The 24,954-nt window shown below is 49.1% G+C and overlaps 1 protein-coding gene and 1 non-coding gene across 4 annotated transcripts in view; both read right to left on the bottom strand.

Moving 5' to 3' along the window:
- Positions 1 to 24,954, bottom strand: part of LOC126532320 (uncharacterized) — a 559,184-nt gene that overhangs the window by 452,078 nt on the left and 82,152 nt on the right. For all 3 annotated transcript variants that reach the window (XM_055071431.2, XM_050180012.3, XM_055071432.2), the window contains exon 2: positions 741 to 897. In XM_055071431.2, coding sequence (XP_054927406.1) covers positions 741 to 848 — 108 coding nt within the window. In that variant the 5' untranslated portion in view covers positions 849 to 897. The remainder of the gene's footprint in view (positions 1 to 740; positions 898 to 24,954) is intronic.
- Positions 20,322 to 20,394, bottom strand: TRNAS-CGA (transfer RNA serine (anticodon CGA)). Its single transcript has one exon. It is a non-coding gene; the product is annotated as a tRNA-Ser (tRNA).

Here is a 24,954-nt window from a genome sequence, read left to right on the forward strand (position 1 = left end):
TCACACGAGGCAGCAGAAGCAGTAGAACAGCCAGACGCCCAAAAGCGACGCGGGATGATCATTAACGCCGCTACTAGCTGGGAGTGCCCAAGACGCGGCTAATGGAACAGGCGCCCGGCATCGCGACACCGTGCCAAAGATGCCATTGGGCAAGGGGGGCCGCCGGCTCGCGCGTTCGGACTCGGAGAAGCGCGATAATCACTTCCTGTCTGCGCCGCTTTAACTTTCGTAATGACTGCTAACCGACGCTCTAGTTTCCCTCTGTTACGTGGCATCCATCTCTCTCAGTCTGCTCTGCTCGTTGAGGCGCGCTTCGTTTCTCGTTTCGCGAAGACGTCGTCAAGACTGCTTGCAGTGGAACCACTCGAAGGAGACCACAAGTGTGCCTCCAATTTTTGCACAGACCACTCGTTCATTTGTCTCTCCTGATAGCTGTGTCGCTTTGTTTAGCCAGTATTCTCTAGCACATGTGTTAGGGAGCACGCAATCCACACAGTGGGCTGGTTTCTTACGTGAGTACGAACGCTTCGTTTGTCGCCAACTCCAAAAGAGAGCAAGGATTTCCACTGGTTTGTGTGTTTGAACGCAGAGTGCGTTTTCTCGCAAAGAACTACGCCGTTTCTAAGTGCAAGCCGGCAACCATAGCAGGCGAGACCTCGTGTCACTGTAATTGTACACAAAGCGCGGCGCACAAGCGTTTGCTTCGCAAGGGAAAGCAATGGCCGGTGGCTCGCTCCTACCTTGGGCGTCCTCGAGCGTTCGTTCGAGGCGGTGCCGTGGTAACTGCCGTTGAGGTGGTGCGGTGAGCTGTAGAGGTCCGACGAATTGAGCAATCTTACAGACGCCATCGTCACAAGCCTTCTGGTGACGTCAGCAACATAGTAGCCTCAGGAACATCTGCGAAGAAAGCGTAATTGTGGCAGAGTCACTCGATGAGTCGGGACGTGCTAACAAGGTCGGCAATAAAAACATGGCAACGTCCTCAAAGCACAATTGAATATTACCGTATCTAAGGTAAGATAAACAATGTAGTGGCATTATTCAGACGGCACAGTCAACGAGACGTCAAAACAAATGAACAGGAGCCAGACATGGCATAGGGAACAAAATTTTTTTCACGCATGCTGCACGCCACAACCCACTAAATTTCGCGACGTCACAAGCACTATATACAGATGGCGGGGTCGTGTTCGACGGCCTCGAAATGCAGCTCACTTTCTGAGACTCCTTACCCGAGACATAACACCCGTCCCACGTATAGATAAAAGAACGCGCATTTCTCGCAAGCCCTCACGCGACACATGTGTATACATATACGCTATGGCAAACACAGAAACTGTCCATAAGCACGCACGAGCGCGTTGTTGTCAATAGATTTGGAGTGCGGATTTTTCAGGGATCTGTGCGGCAACGTTCTCTGTTTTTCTTTTTTTCGACTTACTTGGTGCACACTATTTCGCTGTCCTTTGAGGCTGAGCTCATTCGAAACTTTGCTTTTATAAATCTGTCCTGTTCTTACCCTGTGAAGACTAGTTCATTCTTTTAACTTTTCGTGCAGCGAAGGACGTTAATTTTTTTTTTTTTTTTGTACCTCTGTATACAATGTGACGTGAGCTAGTTGCTAACGCGCCTTCGGCAACCAGTGCCTTGCATAGAAAGAGCAGCTTTCATGCCGGAGCGGATGCCGGGAGGCAGTGTGGCCAAGCTCGGCCAATAAGGCTTTGTTCAGGAGCGGTGGAGAAGACAAACCGAGAGAGTGGGAAATCGGCTGCCATGGCTGAATGGCGATCGACGCTCGCGGTTTATAGTCTTCTGGCAGGGACAAGAACGGAGGCGAAACGAAATTTCAGTAGAAAGAAAGAAAGAAAGAAAGAACGAACGAACGAAGAAAATGTTTCGCCACCCATACGCGCGCCCGGTTCCCAGGAGAAATCCAAGAACATAACAGCGACGGTAAAGAAAAAGGAGGATACGTCGCGCGTTTTCATTCTCACGTGGATATCCTCGGACTTTTAACGACCGACCGCTCGCAACGAAGCCTCGACGCAACTGGTCGAAAAAGGAGCAAAGCCGCCGCTACAGCTGGAAGAGCAGTCGCGCATTCTCTGTTATTTGTGTGTGCGTGCGTGCGTGCGTGCGTGCGTGCGTGCGTGCGTGCGTGTGTGTGTGTGTGTGTGTGTGTGTGTGTGTGTGTGTGTGTGTGCGTGCGTGCGTGCGTGCGTGCGTGCGTGCGTGCGTGCGTGCGTGCGTGCGTGCGCGTGTGCGTGTGCGTGTGTGTGTGCGTGTGTGTGTGTGTATGTGTGTGTGTGTGTGTGTGTGTGTGTGTGTTTGTGCTGATGTGCCCGGAGATGGGCACATCAGCGCCAGCACCGCTTGTGGAGAGGGGTAGGGGTGCTGGCGCAAGATGGCGACAGTTTTATTCTTGCAGAAGAGTGGACACGCCAAAATAAGCGTCGTTTACATCCCGTTCCCCCTCCTGCCTTCAATCCCCCCCCCCCTCCCCGTCCCTCTGCTCCTTTTCGAAAAGCCCACGCGCGATCACTTAATCCACACGACAACCACGCGCCAGCAAATCGGCCTTGAGGATTTCACTGATAGAGGCACGAGTTGTTTTGGGCCGACCGATAAGGGTGTCCCCGACACTCGAACGATTTAGACGCACACGGCCTCTCACTAAAACGCGCAGTGCAGTGGAAGCTACGTCTGATCTGATGAGAATCCGAAGAGAGCTTCACAGCACCGGTACATTCTACTCAACGCACCACAAGGAGTCACACATTGTGCAGTCGAGCATGACAATGAGTCGAATCCTGCAGGAACAGTGCATGAAGGCCGGAATAGAAGGCGGTTCAGCAGTCCTAAAATTCACTGTAAGCAGACCACCGCGCTAACAGCTGGCTTTTAGTAGTTTTGGCCGAATAGCGATGTGAACTGATTACCAGACTTGGAAAGCATATTCAGCGCCAGCGAACAAGGACAGAAGGGAGACGACACCCCAGTGCGCTACTGTGGTGTCGTCTCCCTTCTGTCCTTGCTCGCTGGCGCTAAATATGCTTTCCAAGTCTGTTTACCAACACGCCCAACAAATAGCAATGCTGATTACCAGACTTTGCCCTTATTTTTTACGCTATTCCCCAGTAACTCCGGAAGTATCGAAACATAACTAGCGTATACGACGATAAGAGACCTGCTTGGGGTAGCGCGTGCTTTGAACAGCAACAAATATGCAGTGCGAATCAGAGATGTCAGAAGTGCGTAGAGCTACGGGATGTATGATTGGAACAAACAGGAGGATGCGACGTTCTCCCATTAATCATTACGTACGCCAACGCGCATCCAACGTCCCTGCAGTGGCAATCGTTCCACGGGCAAGAGGAAATAACGCGGTGGAAACTCGACGCCATTGCTTTTTGCGCACTACAGCGGCTGCCTCAACACGCCTCCTCTGTAGCTTCCACGCCGCTGCACTGTTCTGGTAACGAAGAATTGGATAAAACACGAAATAAACCAGTAAACCAGGACGAGACGAGTAACACCGGACTGGCGTCAGTTCTGTGTACTCGTGTCGTCCTGGTTTATTCCGCGCTACTGTTTTATCCTTCTTCGTTACGAACCACCTCGCCAAAGAAAATGTTTTACAGAGCCGGTTCTGGTATAGTTAGGTTGAAAGAGCGCGCAAGCGTCCCCAATTATACGGCGCCTTCATGGGCAGGAAAGCACTGCGACTGAGCGCGCCGCGTGGCCATCGATCATGACAAAACGAAAAAGAAATTCACCCTGTGTAGCTGTAGCCGTCGTATCGAGTTTCGTATACTGCAGCTGCGAAGGTTCGCCCTTTGTGGCGACCTATAACATCCGACGATGCGATCTGGAAACGCAGAAATCTTTTTAATTCCGCTATCTGACCGTGTCCTATAATGGCAATAAATAAGGGCTATACTTCCGAAAGGGTTCTAGAAGCTGACAAGCTACGAACGAATGAAACAGTTATATGTGTAGGTTCATAGACAATAAGTTCGCTGAGCCACCACTGCAACCTCTATGCGAGGACGAGGAAAGCTTCCATCACACCTTTATTTAAATACACATCTATGTCGGAGGGCAAGTCGCCAAAATTCGCGCAATGTCGACCTCGTTTGCACGTGGGAGCTCGTGTCTGCGGACGCAGCAGACACACGATGTAATGCACGTCGCCAGGGAGCGAGGCCTTGTCCTGACCGGCAGGCATTAATCAGCAGGCCGGCAAGAAAAAGCGCAGAATAAATTGGGCTCATCCGCGCGTTCGTCTGCTAGAGAAGGGGCTTTGAATGCGCAATGAGGCGAAGCGAACGACAACTTTGGCGCCGCGTATCTCCAAGGAAGTGAACCATGCGAAAATTTCAGAGAATCGATTCATCCTGAACAGCAGACCCCCCGGCTTGCAACAAGACGCCACACACAGAGATGTCGGTGCGCTTAAAGACTGAATGCACAAGTTCTATATGGTAATTAGCCGTTTCTTCGCGACAGTTGCACTTTCAGTTAGTTAGGAAGACGGAATTTAAGAGCGAGCGTCTGTTTTTGATGAAAATGGCGCAGACAAATAATAAATACTCTTTTTGATACTCAACATGTGCAAGTGCTTTCGCCTTAGTGCATGCAGCACGACCAGCAACGCCGCGCCTAAAAGCGTGTCACGCAAAACAAACGCGAGAATGGGAGACGGCCGGGTTCGTGTAGAGACCCCGACTGACTTTGATAACAGCGATCTTTGATCAACAAGCAACACACGTACGCAAAAATTTTTTCGCCTCAGACGTATACCGAGCATAAAACCCAGCGTATAAAACCGACACAATATAATGATATTAAACGCGCTCGCATAGTAGACAGAATGTACAGCTAGTATATCTTGTGGACAAAACTCCACATGTGCACACGCTAACGGCACCAATGGCCACTGCTAATGTCACTAGGGAGAAATGGTCCCGATAAAAGGGGGAAAAGAAAATAAATAGAAGAGAAAACCGCCAGTCAGTTTTTTTTTTTTTTTTTTTCAGTTCAGCTAAGGCGGAGAAGAAGCAAATTATTCGTAATACTCGAGCCAGAGAAGAGGCAGGCGGACGCCTACCTCTCGTGCGCGTGCCAGTACCAGCGGCCATACTTACGGGCCGATACGAGGCGAGACGCAGGCTCCACAAGCCGCGAGCCTTCTTCGTGTCGTCCCTCTCCCTATTCCGCCCCAGTGCTCCTCTTTCTGCACCGCTGCTCCTCCGTGAAGACCGCAAATCGGACGCTGTTTACGGAGCGGACCGCCAGTCATCGCGCGCTCGTCATGTGGAGCACGGACGGCTCTCGTGAATCGGAGAAGAGTCGGCCAAAGCCATCCGCCCAGCACCGCGCAAGACGACACAGGCAGAGACCGAATTGAGAAAACAAAAAATAAAGAAATAGGAAAAAAAACCATATATATATATATGCACAGCGATATACGAGGCAGCAGACAGTCTCGCCCCGTTAGAGACGGCAGGCGGCGCGCAAAACACAACACGCGCGCGCAAGCGGAGCAGAGGTTCAACGAACGCGTCAACCGCGTACGGAGCCCGGCGCGCGGCTTTTTGGACGCCGGCCAGCGGGAAAGACAGAGCGGGCAGCCTTCCGGCTCGAGGCGACGCCGTCGCAGGGACACTGGCACGCAACCGCGGGTGAGACAGGCGGGGGATACGCGTTTCGATGGAGGTCTGGAAACGAGGGCCCGAACTACACGCATGTGCAAGTCGTATTTTTCATAAAGGATTGTTACTCTAATATGCGGGTGCATCGACCTTCAGCTGAAATACCGTTTTTTTTTTTTTTTTTCGGAAGTGCCTTTACAGCCATTTCGATGTCGAGACGTAAAAGCACGTGTTTGTCACGCTACTGCGCAGTTATACGACGCAAGTATTAAACATAATGTCGGAACTTCAAGGCTTCGTCTAAACAGTCCGTAAAGCACACTAAAATGACGCAGATATTTGTCTGCGCTTCCACAGACATGTTTATCGAGTTATATGTCTCTGGCTGTCAACCACGCATATTCGCACGAGCGCGACTGCCGTCAGGCCCCCGCGTGTCGAGGAAATTGTTTAGTCGCGGCAGTGTGTTGCGTCACTTCGATGAGAAACGTACGGACATAAAAACGAATCCAACAGTTTTCAGTTCCTTTATTTAAAGTTCGCAACCTAAAGTGACGCACAGTTGCCGCTTCACTCGTGCTGTGGAGTGTACGGGCGAGTTGCCGCTTCTTGGCGCGCGCGCAGCCAGAGAACGCGAAGCCTGCCGCTGTGAGAATTGACCGCGAGACGCGTTTTCAGCGATGCACGTAATATAACGAATTTTTGAGTAACCCTGAGACAGTGTGGATTATCCCTGCAACCTTTCGGCCATCGTAACGTGGAAGCTGTACTGCAACACCACAAGAATCACAGGCGTCTTCTATCGAAGTAAGATTTTAAAAAAAACTGGGTCAGTAATAGTGTTGACCCATATTTGTGAATGGCGCAGAGGACCCAAAACCGATACAAGCTCATCAGTGCTCGTTCATTACGGCAATTCTGTCTTTTGCGCCATTCAAGAAACAAAATGAAAATTAAAAAAGAAAATACGAACAGATGTTAATTACAAGTAGTGACGCGTAGTTTCGACTTAATAAAAAAATATACCGGGTGTCTCAGCGAACATTTTCAAAGCTTTTTGTTTTTTTAATTGCCTGTGACAAGGCCGGACTGTCGCAACAAAGGAACGATAACGTGCCCGCGTCACGTTATCGAACAATGCCAGAGATTCCATCCGCGCCGAAGACTGAAAGAGCGAAGGAAATTGGAGAGAATCTGGAAATATGACGCTACCTGCACGCGGCGAGCACGGCGGCCGGAAATTCTTGGCCACCTTCCAGACCGGCGGCTGCTCGCAGTTCAATAACCCCACGGTACTATTAGGCGAGCTCGGAGCGCCGCTACCGGAGACAAAAATGCGGGTGTCCTACGCTATTTAGTCGGGGTACGTCAAAGCACAGCCCCAGCACAAATGGTGTAAACGCACTGCTCCATTATTCCCGTTTACCGGCGACTACAGCTTCAAAATATCGTGGTCGAACGCTACGCCCCTTATAGATTGGATAGAGATTGTCCTAACGATGAGAAACGAGGAGAGGTCGACCTGAGGAACGTGTATCCGGCCTACCATTGGATGCGCGCCTGAATAGATGGTAACTTAATCTCCAATCCCCAATGCGCGCAGCCTCCATTCCGTGAGGAGTCTAAACCTAGCACACAAGGAGACCAACGGTCTCAGAACCTGTTGAACGCTCCTACAACGGCCCCCGAAACAAAGCAGACCTTCGGGTTATATATCTTCTTGCTCGGAAACAAGTACTCGGGAGCTTCTTGCGGTAATCCCGGCACCGTAAGCCATCGCGGCTGCAATCAGCGCTCGCTCGCTTCCGTAACTATTGTGAGGTAATTAATTTGCGCACGACCACGCTTGTTCCGCGACGTGGGAACCAGCAACGCGAGGCAGAGAAGGGCGTACAGAGAGGAAGTGTGTGTGTGTGTGCGAGGGGGGGGGGGGGGGGGGTTGCGCTGGCCTGGCGCGATCAAAAAGCGCGACCGCTTCTCACGCGCTTCGCACGGCGGCGAACTCACGGCTGCTCTCGGGGCGGTCACGACCGACGGCCGCCGGCGAAGAGGCCCGCGGCGTGTATGCACGCACCGCTGCCACAGCGCAGTTGGGAAACATGGCCGAAAAGTCACGTGCACCGGCGAGCCACCGCTACATCGACGGATGGGCCCAGCGGCCGCAAAGGTTTCTGACGATTAGGCGTTCCATCACCTGCCGAAGAGACCCAACACCACGGGCTTTGCACTGCTCTCTTGAGGGCAAGGATTCAGTGTCGTCAGCATACGCAAGGGTGGCTCGCAAAACGAGAGCCAGGTGGTCGTGGTCTAGTCAGCGAAATTTTAAAGAAGGCGACGGCCAATCGGAACCGGTTATGTACGAGCCTTTGCGAGTCCTGCCCATACCTCCGCGGTTCGCTCTTCGCAGTGTGAAGAACAGGAAAGCGCGTTTTGCCACACTGAACCTCGAGAGCAAGAAGGCCGCGGATGGGGTTTGTGCGAAGGTTTGTTTTTCGTACAACTATAAGCGAACTAGCCGCGAAATGCCATCGAGCCTAGCGGTTACGCGGCAGCGAAAGTGTAACTTTCTCCTGAGGTGGTTGACATAAACGTGCGTAAGTAAACCCGCACGGAACTTAAGTCCACAAGGCAGCGTTTTGATAAGGGCGAAATGCAAACAGAAGCCTCACACGAAGTCAGGACCCAACAATTTATTTCCTAGTTCCACGTCTTGCAGTGTCTCCTTCGTATTCGGATTATCAGCGATGGCACCAGGAATCAGGGTTTATTATTATTATTATTATTATTATTATTATTATTATTATTATTATTATTATTATTATTATTATTATTATTATTATTCCTTCCCCCGCTGCTGCCGAGCTCAGCAGCCGTTCATCTAAGACGCATCTCCATTCGGTGATCGCGGCATGTCTCGCTCTTTCCCTCTTTCTATCTACCCTATCCCATCTTTGAGTTTCCCTTTCTCGCATCCCTCTCTCGAAGGACCGATCGACGCGTGTCGCACCTACAGGCCGTGCCAACCCAGCACGGGGGGTCAACAACGCCAGGTAGGCTCCACCCGTGATACAAGAGCCACGCGGTAAAGACCACTTTGCAGAACCTGGAGGCGATGGAACGGAAAACAAAACAACGTCCGTTGCACAAAGTTGGTGCGCAGTGCGTCTCTCTCCTCCTTCCGCTGCTACATTTGTATCCCACCAACTGCCGCGTCATCATGAGCGGCGGCTGTCTGACCAGGGTGTACTGCTGAGCCCCAAGGTCTTCGATTCAATCCCCGGGGCCGGCGCAGCGGCACCGTGAAGTGGACCTAATACAAGGAAACAGAGCGCACCGAGATCGGCGTGCATTCTAAATAAGCTCGAAGTAAAACCACATCACTGCACCACCTTTCTAAGAGGCCGCACGTATCTAAAGTACTGCTTGGGACACGAAGCATCACCTATTATTATTCAACGCGGTACGTCCGGTTAAGTCCATGCATATAGTATATGCGATAAAACTATGGAGCCGTACGTAGTTTTTGAGAAGACGAGAGCGCGGATAAAATTTCGCGAATAATCTTTAGTTTCTTTTTTTCTGTCCTTCTTTCCCTTCGGTACCAAAAATATGAAAAACGCGCAACTACACCAATTTCTGTTTTCGTCCAATTTGCACTCATTTTGTTCTTCATCAGTCGCGTTATTTCATTCCTGCCAACGCTTCCTCGCGTCGAATACGAAGCAAATAAGCCGGCACAACTCTAAAGCGCAGCGCACTGCCTTCAATTCGCCACGGTGCGCACTCTTCGTATCCTACGCCACAGCGGCCTGCCGTGCGGCCAGCGGCCCAGAAGCCGCGGCGTGTGCCGGCAGGCAGCCCAACTATGGGCCCTATTTTGAACCCTCCTGGTTTACCCAACCTCACAAGGCATTCTCCGTACCTCCCACACACACAAACGTACGCCAGACCGAGGATAGCGGGGAACTCTCGGCTGCCGCTTCCACCGAGACAAAACATCCGCTCACATCCGATGTAAACATAAGTGTGCAGCAGCTCCGCAGCCCGCTGCTGCGCCCCCTACCCGTCCTCCCTCCGATATTCGCCTTCTCCCCAGGAACCACGTCCGCTCAGCGAGCGCATCGCCAACGCCGCACCGTGGTCGGCGCGCCGTTGAACAAACACGACGAAAGGTTAAGCCACACGCGTCATGGGTCTGCTTGACCCGCATACGGCGAGAAACATAAACACGGTGTCTGCATTAGAGATGAGCTGCACTCCCGAATCACTCTACAGGCCTCTTGGGCCACAACCGAGCGCGTGTAGAAAGGCGGGGTAGCAGTTCGTGGATGCTAACAAGATCGCCAGTAGCAAGGGCGGTGGTTAAAGCGCGGATATTAGTAAGTGGTTAGGACATCGCACGCAGGCCACGAATTACTCATGCCGAAGCACTTCGTATAGCAGCAGCTGATATATATTTATTTATTTATTCATCTGTTTATATTTATATGCGCCCACCCCTCATGTAAAAACTTCAATTAAGGGATTTTACACAAGAGGTGGGTGCAGTTATTCGTAGATTATGCTTTCAACGACTTGTTTGAATGGGCCAGGGTTGAAGCGGAGAATGATGGTATAGAGAATGATGATGATATACATGTTTTTATTATGGGATGGCTCGAAGGCCTATTATGATAGAGCTTACGAAAAAGGACGAGCCACTTTGCGAAGTGATGAAAGGTCGGAAAATTAGCGCACGATTTCATGGCGGTAACGCTTGAATGATGGCAATAATCAAAGGAGACGAGTCGAATGGCGCTCTGCTGAACCGATTCTGATGTTTTTATGATGTTAGTTCGGTGAAGGTCCCAGACTGCGCATGCGTATTCCAATTTGGGCCGTGTTAAAGGAAAGGGCTATACGTGCGTTTCACGATGAGCCTAATCTCGTGGTAAGTATCGAGAAGGTGAGCGTGGTTCACAATGACAAACCAAAACCCGTGAAAGTAATGTTTGGGCATACAACGTAAAGAGCAGTTCTATTAGGCCAAATTGTCACAGTACCTTATAACAGTTTGAAATATTCTCTAAAATGTACAGTATATTGGCTTTGGACAAGTGACATTAAAAATGCATTCCATATTGCATGTATTTCACGTGCCATATATATGACACGTGATAATAAGCTACTTACAATGAAAACAACATATATAAGAAAATTACATTCTGGGGTCTTACGCGCCAAAACCACTATTTGATTATGAGGAACGTTGTAGTGGGGGACTCCGGATTAATTTGGATCACCTTGGTTTCTTTAACGTGCACTCAATGCACGGTACGCGGGCGTTTCTGCATTTCTCACCCATCGAAATGCGGAAGCTGTGGCCGGGATTCGATGCCGCGCCTTCGGGCTTAGCAGCACAACGCCGTAGCCGCCTTATACGCCACCACGGCGGGCGGAAACAATTGACTTTCTTATACCAGATCATCGTGACATGGCGTGAACGTGTATTAACCATACAGCCTCCAGAAGGCGTGTTGTTATAGGTACAGAAGAGTGCGTTTGAATAGGCGACATCGAAATAATAGATACACGATAACTAAAACATAAAAAATACAAACGCGGCACGGAGTTGGACCAGCGTCGTGGTGGTCTCGACCGCGGTGCGTTTCCGCTACGGAGGAAAACGAGGTCCTTTTGGACGTCAAACATGACGGCATGTGACATCTGACAGCCAACAGAATGGTTGTTGCGGTCATCTGCTCAAAAAGGTTCACGTACAGGGTTATGGTTTGTCAACAGGCACCATGGCTCAACTTACCGATGGCTATCAGACTCACCACAAACGCAAAACGCGCTGCACAGCGTCTGAGCGTGGAGAGGTTATAAATACCCCGTTCTATGCACAGTAAGGCCTTGAACGGGAGATATGCCATGCAACTGCACCGGTAGTTTTTTTTTTTCTCTCTCTCTCTCATCGGGAAACTTTCCCACGCAAGCGGTAACCGTACCATGCCGAGAAGTTTCGCTCAGCTCTCTATGACGCTTTTTCCATAGCTCAACATACACTGCACTGCGCACTTCTGTATAACATCAGCCAGTTCCGCCTGAAAAGTGCGCACGCAAGTAATGCGGAACTTGCACAAGGCACTGTTTCCGCCTTGAACCTGAATCATGCCAAGAATACTCATCTTGAAGATTTGTGATATATGCAGAACTAATCCTTCTTTTGTAATGCAGTCGTTGGATCAAAATTGTAAGTTATTTAAAACGGATTCCGCGTGCTGACTTCTTCGTCGCGTGCGCATTTGCGCCAATTCTTCCGTCCTCCGTTGCGCCACGAAATCGCGTCCTCAGTGGTGCCCACTTATTGAGCTATATTTCAACACTGTGTACCTGCCCCATTTGTATGATTTATACTCAAGCACTTAGCCCTTATTCCATCTGTATGTGTATGCATGGTGACCTCACCTTAATTTTTATAATTTTTCTTTCTTTTTCATATTTTCCCATTGTTTATTTCTCGTGAGGGTGTGCTTGTGCATAATGCTGGGATAACCAGCTCTTCAACAGCTTTATTTTCCCGCATTTTCAGCGCATGATAAACAACGCCCAAATGAAAAGAAAAAAACACGAAAAATCAAAGGACACAAGAAAAAGATGAATTTTTTTTCTGCTTCCTCGTTTACGGTCCCACGCGGCGGAGCGCCGCAGACTATGAGACGTAACACATGTGGGTGCGCGCGCGTGTTCAGTACCAACCAAGAAAAAAAAAATGAATGTAATAAATAAGCCCAAACCCAGGACTCGCTCCAGCTATAACTTGCTGCGTTCATTAACAGCCTCTCTTGCCGTTTAACTTTCCTCCGGGCGTGAACTTAAGCAGGGAAGCGCGTTTCATCCAACACGCCGGGCACACCTGCTACCCACCCGATATATTTGCTTCTTTCCCCTGCTCGCAGACCTGAACCTTGAAACGGTAATTTACCCCGCGAGATAGACCGTACTATAACGCCACGGGACACACGCTTCAGTTTTAATTTTTGCGCGCGCCGCCTTTCCGAAAGCTCCGGCGGTCGTGCCTTTATCTTACTGCTTTTTATTCTTTTGGCGCACGCTTATAATTATTGTTTACTGCTACATCACATAGCTCTTTGATATTGAAAGCTAAATTCAGTCGTACCATGCTCCTTTTAACTAGGTTGAAAAAACAATGAGAAAGCAAAATGAGCACATCCGCTCATGAAATACTGCTTCTTCACGTAGGGACCGAGGACGCGGCGCTATGTATAGCGCAATAGCTTGAGACCCGCGAAAGGGCGCCGCGCGAGTCGGGTGGCCACTACGATATACGCCCGTCCTTCGACTACACGGCAGAAACCACTAGATAGCGACACAGGTTGTGGGATCGAATCATCGTCTAACGGAGCCTCGGTTGGGTGACGGCTAAGCAACAAGCGTAAGTTGTATTCGAAACAGCGGACCACCACTAAGAGCTCCGGAGAGAGGAGGTGGACGCTTAACCACAATTTCTGCACTAAAGTACGAACTGCAGTCATATTCGTAATGTCCTTTTCCGGACTCTGTTTTTGCTCACTCAATACGTAACTGTCGACGCCTACCGAACTTAACAGTGCACAAATTGGTGCGGCTGGTCACCACAGGGGACAGTAGATATAGTGGTTGCGTTGCCCCATCACCAGCGGGCACGAGATAGTTTTCAACTTGCTTTAAGCAGCGCTTTGCATTTCGTCCACTTTCCATTACTAAACTGCAATCTTGTGAGTTAAATAAGGCAGTTAATAAGTCATTTATTGAGTCGTACTCTTGCAAAGCTCCTCAATAAGGTAATAGCCATAATTGCACGACCAGATGTCGCATGACTGAACTTCATTAAAGTTTTTACAGTATGACAATATGTGCTCGTTTTCACCTTTAGTTGCCTGTGTTTGTTTGGCTGCCTTTAATTTTACCTATTTGTCATGCACTGTTCACGCAGCTTGTTTCCTTATTGAAATTATGCGCACCTGTACTGTTGTTTATTAATGCGAAAGCATTATATAGCTCATGAAGCAGAAAATCCGGCGGCGTGGCCGGAGATGCTGCAACAAGTCACGTGGTCAAAGCCATACAACGGGAGGGGGCGCGCTGCGTGGGCCGATGGGTTCCTTGAGCACCACCAGATGGCGCTCACCGCAGCGCATCCGCGGCGGCGGCGGCGGCCGTACGGGGGAAAGCAAGAATAGAACCAGAAAGCTCGCCTTCGCGCATGGCGTTTTCCGGTAAATATTACGGTTGCATAAGCTGCAGTTGTCGGGAAGCGGCAGCTGTGTGGCCGGTCTATGGTATAGCGCCGCCCGTCGCAGCGCTGTCAGTCGGTGCGATGATTTCGGTGAGTTCTGTTGTGCGCTTCCGATGGAAGAACCTTCGACTTCTCAGTCAGAACATGCTCCCGGCTCCTTCGGACGGACGTCCACGCAAGTGCACGAACGAGGCCAAGGCGTCATCGGAGAAACATCGCAGTGCTTTCGCATTCATCCACGTAGGGATACCTAACTGCCTTTGAATATCCTTTTTATTTTGCTCTAGGCAAAATATAATATCATATGTTCATCATAACAGAGGCAGTCATATTCCACTGTATTTGCTTTGTAAAGAAGTGAGCTGAAGGCCATTCAAGCTGATTAGTTGATCTTTACGCTTCGACTCGTCAACCTGTACTCATGGACATTTGATTTTGAACAAACTAAACTTCAACGATAATGCCCTATTATACACAGTCCACTACTCGGACTGTTGAGAAAAAGAAAATAATGAAGCACGTGCGGGATGTAGGCGTGAAAAGACACGAAGGGCGACGGAAGCTGACGCAAATGTCACGCGACACCAATCAGCGTGAAATGGGCGGAATGTCACATTGTGTATGCTAACCCTGTGCTGCAACCCAGTCACGCAGGAAAGGCAGGCAGCCAGGCAAGCACAGTAGCCGGTTTGCAGGCGCTGTTCTCGTCGTAATATTTTGTTGTTGCTAGGGCTTTTTGTTTCTTTTTTTCGCCATTCGAATCTGTTTGCGACAAGGGAGGCACATACAGGAGGGCGGATGTCCGCTACCCGCTCACGCAGGAGACGAAACGGATGGCAGCGCGCCGACAAGTTGACCACAAACAATCTGCGCAAACTGAATGTACACGGCGTGTGCTCGGCGTGACAGGAAACAACTCTGTCGACGACCTTCGTTGTCTCTCTTGCGAGCAAACGTGGCTTGCCTGGCGGTAAGGCATGTGCTCCGGTAAAAAAGGTGCTCAAAAATTGCCGCTATGCATGTCGCACTTTCCGGCCGCTGACTTCGCTGCTTTACAGCGCGATGTCTGGTTTGTTTGTGCATTTGCAAACACCTGAATAGAGCTTTTTAATCGACAGTGCAGCACCGAGAAAATTGCGGAGCAGTGCCGCTTCGAGGCAATGCGGATCCACGCGTCACTTCTCCGCATGCACAGGTTACTGTAGGATAAAGGTGCGATTTCTTTCTTTCTTTGTTTCTTCCTTTCTTTTTCTTTCTTTCTTTCTTTCTTTCTTTCTTTCTTTCTTTCTTTCTTTACATTACGCTTGTCTTTCTCAATATTTAGTGTTTCTCTATATTGTGCACACGTTACAGTATAGTGTTCATGGTTTAGCTGCTCCGTCAATGACTACATTCATGTGTTTCTCGAGCGAAACCAAGTAAAAAAATAACACCGGCTGCATAAGAGCCGGTCTGCTTAGAAAAAAAGAAAGGTAAGGTGAGAAAGGGCAAAGGAGGAGACGCTTATTAATGTTTACACAATAGCATGAGCCATATGCTACATTTCTGCACAATAATCACAGCTCACAACAGGAAACCACGCAATGCTTACACCAGTGGCGTGATATACGTAAGAAAAGCATAAAGGGGGAGGGGGGGAGGGGAGGCCTGAAGTATTTCAAACAGCTCTTCGCAAACACGGGGAGGTGAAAAGGGCAACAATTCACCACAAGAGAAACAACCAGAAACGAAAAGGTAACAGAAGGCTGCAGAAGAAATGCAGGGCGCAAGGAAACAAAGGAATAGTCTAACCGAAAATTACCACTGACGAAGAAAACAGAAGAATATAATGCGGCTAAAGATTCACCTGTCGCGCCTCAACCATTCTTGCGCGAAGCTAGGGGACATTCGTGCGCCGGCAGTCCCCATCTGGTTCCGCGACCGCCGTCACCTACCACGGCCGTGGTTCCTGTGGGCAGAGCCGAGTCGCAGACCGCTAATTTACCGGCACTGCCTGCCGCTGGTAGACAGAGGGCGATGGCGACGCTTTCGCACCGCAAGACGGTATACTTACACACTGCATGGCAGGCGCGCGTGCAAAAAAAAAAACAAAAAAAATCTGCACGCGTCTCCCGGATCGTGTTCAGCGAGGCGCGCACTCGCGGCCCTCTCGACTAACTACTCACAGCCCTGAACCGAGACACCCGTGCGTCCCGCATACTGCAGGCACGCTACATTTTACCCCGCGCCGGTACGCAGACGGGTGTATCGCGTTATCGACGCACCTTCCGACAGCGCGTCGACCGCGCCGCGCGCAGGAAGTTCTCGTTTCAGGGCCGCGTGGGACGGCGCGAGTTCGCTTTGTGAAAATCCGACGTGCCCGACACACTGAGAGCCAAAAAGACACCCCGCCGGGACACGCGTCGGCAAACAGCGGTCGCAGCGGGAAAGCACGGCGTGCACAATAGGCTCAATCGCTGCGCCTCCGACAGCCCTTCGGTGTGACTGGGTGCCACGGCGGGCAGCCTTCTGCCGCGACAAAGCATCTCATTTCGCTCATTTCGACAGTTACCAGGAGGGATTTCGAAAGGAAAGTTCGCCCAAGGATGACAGGAACCGATAAATTGATGTACAACGACGAAGCCGCTCGCCCATAGTCTTAAGTTAGTTAGGCAAGACGCAAGGAGGTAACAGAAGCACGCCATCTTCCACCCCCATGCACTTGAGCTCCCGTAAATACTTATAAGAGGCAGAAAAAAAAGCAGATAAAATAAAGACAATCAAAATTCTTCTGCTTTTTCTTTTTCGGTTCTCCTGCTTCTTCGTTTCAGCCCGTTGCGCCAACGATACGTATTTTTGGGTCCCAATAGTCGTCTTACCCTTAGTCGTTCGGTCTTGCGCAAAAGCGATCTTGGATACGTTGCGTAAGCTTTACATCCACATCATCCCCGCTCCTCCTCCCCTTTTCTCCACTTTCTCTTTACATGCTGCCGATGCCACCGAATGAGCCATGGCTTCCTCCTCCTTCTCCGTCAAGTGTTCGCGCCAGCCCTGGCAACAATACCATTCTGCGAAAAGGCTCATCTCGTCCGAACGCTATCCGCGGAGAGGCTGGCTGCGTCAAGAAGGCGGCAAATGCTTTGCGCAAGGAAAGCACAGAGAGAGAAGAAAAGCTGCGATGAGTGGGGGAAAAAAAAAAGAAGGCGGGTGTTCTGCAACCGCGCGCTCGGTGCGGTTCCGCGAGCCCGTTTCATAACGCCGTCGGGACGGAGGAGGTCGCCCTGACTGCGAAACAACGCGTAGTGGCACACGAATCGAGATCCCCGCCACACAGGTGTTGACCTTATCAGACCGGGTAGCTCTAACGCAATAACCGTACCATCGTGGGTCGGTACCGGCAGATAGAACGTGCAAAAACACACACACGCAAGAGTGATGTATGCGCGGGAATAATCGGTTTACTGGGCGGACGTGCGCCGAGAAGGCAAGGCAGCACTTGTCAAAACTGAAGGGGCCAGCAGTTCGTGTCCATTCGTTATATACCCTGTTAGTTCGACCGCTTTCGAGCTTCCGGAAAAGAAAAAAAGCATTTTTTTTTCTCTTTTGAGTAAACCTAGCTCTGAGCAAAATTACTTTTCCCTGATATCCTACGCCTATCTTCTTTCTAATATGCATCCAGTGAAAGTTCCTTAAGACGCATTTTCGACAAAGCGCCGTACTTTCCCGATTTGCGCTGGCGTTTACTACATGCACGCTCCTCTATAAGCATTCCCGTGTAGAAGCTATATAGGATTTCAATAAAAATTTGGTTGTGAGTTGAGCACTTGTGTGTGTGTGTTCTTTGTCTACGGTCTGCGTAAGAGATGCGCTGTTTATTTCCATAGTATCCCATTTTCTATCATATTTCTCATATATCCATATTTTCCACCATATTGCCCCATCGCACACTACGCGGCTCATCGATAAATACACGGTCTTTGAGGCGTCCCATAGAGACGCACGAAACGCGTGTGATACTGTGGGGTACTTGAGTAACGACGCTGGCACCAAAATAAAATTTTAAAAACGCTCTGGAATTCACAACGAAAACGTCCAATATGTGCACGCACTGGCTGTCCGCCACACCGGTGCGAATAGTGGCTGATCAATGAATGGCAGGCTGATATACAAGCACGGCGTGGTCACTTCTCTCGCCGTGCATCGTGTACGCCGAACTGCTAACAGTGCGACTGGATGGGAGCCAGCAGTGCGAAAATATACGCATTACCGGCGCTGCAGGCTAAACACCGCAGCTTCCGTCGCTTCTACAAACACAAGTGGTTTACGGACGCGGAAGCGGTTACTGTGCGCAGTGGTCCAGTCGTCCAGTAATGACGCTCAGCGGCGCAGACCGAGCAGCGCAAAAAACGTTCACACGCGGGTGCACCCAACACTGCATGCGCGAAGCGCAGTGTAGCGGCCTCTAATACAGTTAAAGGCACAATGCGCTTCCACGATGCCCAAATATAGCGCACGTGACGAGGTGCGCGTATTCTTAAACGACGACGCTGGCTCGTTGAATGGCTGCGCAACTCCGTTTCACTCGGGTGGGCATGTGTGTGTGCGAAGGTTCCTCGCCCCCCACTCTCGGTGTCGAGACGGCCTGCGCTGGTGAACAACGCACGGCCCGCATCTTGGATGCACGGGAAACCGGGGCAGAGCGCATATAAGACGCACACACAGCACGCACGAATTAGCGTGAAGCCGACCGAACATCTCCGTCTACAGCGCACAACGCGAGAACCATGCATGCACAAGAATGCGCGCGACGTCCGCATCGGCTGTAAACGAACAGGCGTCGTTTCACTCACGTACGTATGTACACCCAAAAAATGGCTGCAGTTTCCCGCGGTGCTTCGACAACCGCGCACGCTCTTTCCTTGCAGCGTTTCGCTCTGAATTCTGTCAGTTAGCAGCTCCACAACCCCTAAAGAATTGCGCACAACTATTCTTTAAATTCCCTCGTACCAGAGCTATGAAAAAAAAAATGGCGACAGAGAATGGTTGCCTTCCAGCCCCTCAGCAAAGCGCGATCGAAAGAGGGAGGGAGAGTATATCGATACACAGCAGAGAGGTCACGCCTATACGGTAGCGCATGTGTAGCCTTCTTCGCAGCTGTGGGGGAGGGAGGGAAAAAAATGGAAGGATGATGATGGTAAATTAATAAAGTCACATGCACAACCCTGTTGAGAGAGCACATGACGTTATTGAGAGTTTGCGGAATAAGAAAACTATAGCTGTATTCATTAAAGATTACAAAAGAAAGACCGACCTCGTTCAAGATCTCAGGAATACAATCACTGCTCCCAATGACTTTGCCACAGACTATTTATTGGTGCTGCAATCCCAGGAAGGGATTTTCGCAGGGTAGGCGTACAGATACAAGCATGGATCAAACATTCACAAGAAATCCAGAAACACAAACGGTGCAAATGATTACTAAACAACGAAACGCAACAGCAATACAGACAAAAAATTCAATGATGGCAGTGCACATAGGAGTAGACGCAGCAGTGCACTAAGGTTTATGGCAAATTTTAATTAATCATGAGCACATCAAATCTTGAATGAATAAACTAATACTAAATGTAAGGAGTATCAAGTTGATAACAATAATCATTCGTAACTATATGGGGAGCCGGGAATGAAAACATAAAATTTGATATTAATGGATACTGAGCCTTATTGTGAATGACGTCAGAGATTGCTATAGTACTTTGTTATTAGTAAGCCGATTCCATTCCATTACTATTCTTGGGGAAAAAATGAATATTTAAAGCAGTTATTACACTAGCGAAAAGGAGTGACTGAGATTATGACGTTGTCTTGTAGTGTAGGCCGAAGGGAAAAATATTAGTACGTCAAGGTTAAAATGACCTTTCATTAATTGGTATAAGAACTTAAGCCGGAAAACAGGACTTATTTCGGTTATAGATGCCAAACAAGTCTGTTTAACAGATCAATTACTGATGTGCCTCCATAGCTATTATAAACAAAGCGAACTGCCTTCTTTCGTACTTTTTCAATTTTATTAATGTTTGTTTTAGTAAATCGATCCTAAATTATCGCCGCATAATCTAATATTGAAATGACAACTGATTTGTAACCCAGGAGCCGGACTCGGCGTGTGGAGAGTTGTAGTGCCTGCCTAAGAAAAAAGAGTTTACGGTTTGCATTGCTTATCACCTGATCAATGTGTTTAGTCCAGTCAAGGTCGTTAGCGAGACATATAATCCTAGATGAACGGATATCATGAGAAGCCAGCAAACACTGACACCAAGGACAACATAGGGGAAATTACTTGTGTTTAATAAATGAAATAAAGAAACGACAAATTAATGGAAATTAAAGTGGATGAAAAAACAACTTGCCGCAGGTGGGAACCGAACCCACAACCTTCGCATTTCGCGTGCGATGCTCTACCAATTGAGCTACCGCGGCGCTGTTTTCCCATCCACTTTCTTGGGTATTTATGTGTCGTAGTCGAACCCTGGGAGTGTTAGCCAGCGCCATCACTCACAAACCTTGGCGGCGGACGTGGAACGTCCTTCTTGCCGCAGGCGTCACGAGAACGTGATCTTTTTGGGTGAAGGCAACTGGTCAATAAACCCACACATGCTACCTGAAGGCATCAATGTTGCCGGATTCGAAACCCTCGTTAGGTAATAAGCGAGAAGTGAGGGTTAACCGAGGGTCCCGATTTTTATTAGTCATATCATGAGAAGCCAGCAAACACTGACACCAAGGACAACATAGGGGAAATTACTTGTGTTTAATAAATGAAATAAAGAAACGATAAATTAATGAAAATTAAAGTGGATGAAAAAACAACTTGCCGCAGGTGGGAACCGAACCCACAACCTTCGCATTTCGCGTGCGATGCTCTATCAATTGAGCTACCGCGGCGCTGTTTTCCCATCCACTTTCTTGGGTATTTATGTGTCGTAGTCGAACCCTGGGAGTGTTAGCCAGCGCCATCACTCACAAACCTTGGCGGCGGACGTGGAACGTCCTTCTTGCCGCAGGCGTCACGAGAACGTGATCTTTTTGGGTGAAGGCAACTGGTCAATAAACCCACACATGCTACCTGAAGGCATCAATGTTGCCGGATTCGAAACCCTCGTTAGGTAATAAGCGAGAAGAGAGGGGGTTAACCGAGGGTCCCGATTTTTATTAGTCATATCATGAGAAGCCAGCAAACACTGACACCAAGGACAGCATAGGGGAAATTACTTGTGTTTAATAAATGAAATAAAGAAGCGATAAATTAATGGAAATTAAAGTGGATGAAAAAGAAACGATAAATTAATGGAAATTAAAGTGGATGAACACAAGTATTAAACACAAGTAATTTCCCCTATGTTGTCCTTGGTGTCAGTGTTTGCTGGCTTCTCATGATATGACTAATAAAAATCGGGACCCTCGGTTAACCCCCTCTCTTCTCGCTTATTACCTAACGAGGGTTTCGAATCCGGCAACATTGATGCCTTCAGGTAGCATGTGTGGGTTTATTGACCAGTTGCCTTCACCCAAAACGATCACGTTCTCGTGACGCCTGCGGCAAGAAGGACGTTCCACGTCCGCCGCCAAGGTTTGTGAGTGATGGCGCTGGCTAACACTCCCAGGGTTCGACCACGACACATAAATACCCAAGAAAGTGGATGGGAAAACAGCGCCGCGGTAGCTCAATTGATAGAGCATCGCACGCGAAATGCGAAGGTTGTGGGTTCGGTTCCCACCTGCGGCAAGTTGTTTTTTCATCCACTTTAATTTCCATTAATTTATCGTTTCTTTATTTCATTTATTAAACACAAGTAATTTCCCCTATGTTGTCCTTGGTGTCAGTGTTTGCTGGCTTCTCATGATATGACTAATAAAAATCGGGACCCTCGGTTAACCCCCTCTCTTCTCGCTTAGATGAACGGATGTCACTTATTTTCTTTTTTTTTTTTTTTGTCTATCTGATAGGCCTTTCTCTGTATACCAGGTATACAGAACACCACCTATGATCATTTTATCGAAAACCAGCTTTACCTTAGCGCCGTTTGCTTTTTTCTTCCGCTGCGCTGTCCCACAAAAGTTTACGCACTTCACGAACGCGCTTTGAAAAATCTTCCGACTAAGAGAAGAACGGTCCTTTTAGTCTGTAGGGTGCTTGTAAAATGGATGTCTTTTTCCGATAGTCAAGAAATTTTATAATAACTAGTCTAGATTTCTCATTAGACTTACGGCCAACCTATGAACCCTCAATTCCTGTAGGCGTTATGCCTATTTTTTTCTTTTTTTGTTATTATGTCGTCTTTTATCCTCTTTTCAAGTTCTTCAAACGTCTCGTTTCCTTACTTCTAAACCACAAGCAATTAGGTTATCGCGACGGCTTTTGTTTCCTAAGTCATCCACCTTATTTATGAGAAATGATAACTGACTGTGAAACTCTGTAACTGTGCTTTTTTATTTTATTTCGCTTACTTGGTTCGTCAGTGCGCCAAAACTGAACAACTACTGCTCAATATCACTTATTCTATTGTTTAGTGTCGATATCTTCTCTTTGAGTTCATACTGTGTGACGATTATTCCTTCAACAATTCTTCAATAGTCTAAAATAATCTGGGAAGGCTTGCTTCAACGCACACACAACTGCCTTAGGTTCATATCAATAATTTTATTAGCTGTGCGCTGACTGCGTCGTCCCAGAAAGCACGCAGTGTTATTTGCGGACTAACGGTCGAGTTTAACGAGGAACCTTAACGTGATCAGTCGTTCCAGACGCTCGATCACTGTGCATGCGACACTCACGGGCTCGTGCACAGTCGACGCGTGTACAGCGCGTCTAACACGACATGCAGTGAAATTGTCGCACAGCCATCGGACGCATTTACGCCCTCTTATTGGTAGTATGCGATGTTGCAGTGAGGCGCGTGCAAACGGTTCTCGTTAAGTTAACGGCAGCCGGACATCATCTGCGCAGACTTTGTGTGATTGCGATAAAATACCGTGAGCACACTACGGGACAATCACTTTGTACGTCTGTTCAGTAGTGGGACTAAAAAGAGACATTAGACGCCGGATTAAAGTTGCCAGTGATCAGACATACATAAGCGTAATTCGTTCAGGCGATCGAAAACCTTGCGTCACCGTTAGACGGCGTAACCACGCTCAATGTTTCTCCGTTCCTTGGGCCAAACCACCGACGTCACCCTAGGTGAGTGCACGGTCACCGAGCGACTTTGTTTCCTACTTTACGGCTTTGCGGTTTCACCACTGGAAGCGCAAGACCTTCAACTTGGTCCCCTGTGCTATATGGGCAAAGGTCGCCGAGAGTCAAAGAATGGCGAGCGCACTGCGAAAAGGCAAACCGATTTTCAATAACGGCCCATTCTCTTCCCTCGTGGCACAAGCACTGCACCGAACGGTAATGCGCTGCGGGCCATCGAGAAGAAGGGCAGCGAGAATAAAAAAGGAAAAAGAAACGTCCAAGAACAAACCGCCGAGCAAAAGCGGATGACGAAGGTTTGTCGGGTCAAAAACGTGACTTTGCCCCGCGGCCCAGCTGCCCGAGAGAGAAACAGGGGCGTCGCATTGTGCCCACATAGCGCCAGGATATGAGCGCGGCCGGAGTCCCGTTTATGGAGGGCCGACCACCCCCATTCATGTAGTATACGCATCTGGTGGCGGGGAGCGCTGCACGCTTCGCAGCGGGAATGCCTTTGTTGCTCGCTCGCGTACACCACGACGGTTTGATCCTCGTCAACAAGCGCCGGCGAAGCGACAGTTACTGCGCAGAGAAGCCAAACCGCGATGCCGCGGGGGAGAAGCGAACTGCCACTGTCCAACACTCTGCGCGCCCTTTGAGCGCGATTTTAGGTAACGTATTAGCAACAGTTCACTGTAACCTCACCTTGTATTCGCTTTCGAGAGCGCGCTCATAGCGGTCAAACGTCCGTTGTACAATGACGCGAAGCGAGAACTGCATGCCTCGCTTCCCTTTGAAGTTTATACAGTTGAAAATATTTCGCGGCCTCGCTCGTACATGCCGCCGCTGCAGCCGGCTTTGTTCTTATGCCTTTTAGGTTTCGCCGTGCGCTCTGAATAAATGGTTACCTTCATTTTCTACAAGTTCAAGAAAACGCCGAGGGTATGCAAGAGGAAACTAAGCATCGACTTGTATTTCGAATGCCTTCCACGCCACTGCATGGATTGGCGAAACGGCAGGCAGGCAACGTCTACGCAGAAATGATGCCGTCATCACTGCCGCCCGTTTAAGGCGGACAAATTTTACTTGCATCTAAATTACACCAGCATTTTTTTTTCTTTTTTCTTTTTTAGCGAGATGGCCGGTGATGATCCATATACATGCGAAAATGCTTTCAAATTCGTGACGTCAAAATACCGGCACTGTGGTTTGTGAGCAAAATTGAATAAGGCAACATTTTCTTCTCATTTCCTCCGCTAATGACCAACACGTCTTCACATAAATTTATGATACCGCAGCTGAGCGCTATCTTGCGTAGGCCGTATTTCAAATCAAGCAACGGAACACTGCGTTATTATAACGCCCAACAGAAGATGTACGCTTGAACGGCAGCGACAGCAGCGTGTCTTGCAGAGTATACCTCGCCGGTCACCAAAGCGCGGGAGACAAAGAGACCCCCCACTACTCGACACGCGTCACAAAGCAGCGGGCTGTCAATGGCAGGCGAGATAACGAGGTCACCAACCCGCGCGCTCAGACAACCGCACGTGGTCTTCTTCACAATACGCGTCCATCACTACCCCGACTTTTGCAAGGACGCGATAAAAGCCCACTCAATGTGACAGCCTGCCGCACGGCCTAAGTACTATAAACGACGTGTCATTTTCTTGCAATGCTCACGCAAAACCTATCCGAAATCCAAAAGTACAGGATTGAATCGGATGGGACATTTCTGAAACTTCAATGACACAGGCAAATTGGAGGTTCTGTTGGCAGCCGTCAAGCCGAACACTAAGAAATGTGACAGT

Source organism: Dermacentor andersoni, chromosome 5 (genome assembly GCF_023375885.2).
Source record: "Dermacentor andersoni chromosome 5, qqDerAnde1_hic_scaffold, whole genome shotgun sequence".
Classification (NCBI taxonomy): Eukaryota; Metazoa; Arthropoda; class Arachnida; order Ixodida; family Ixodidae; genus Dermacentor; species Dermacentor andersoni.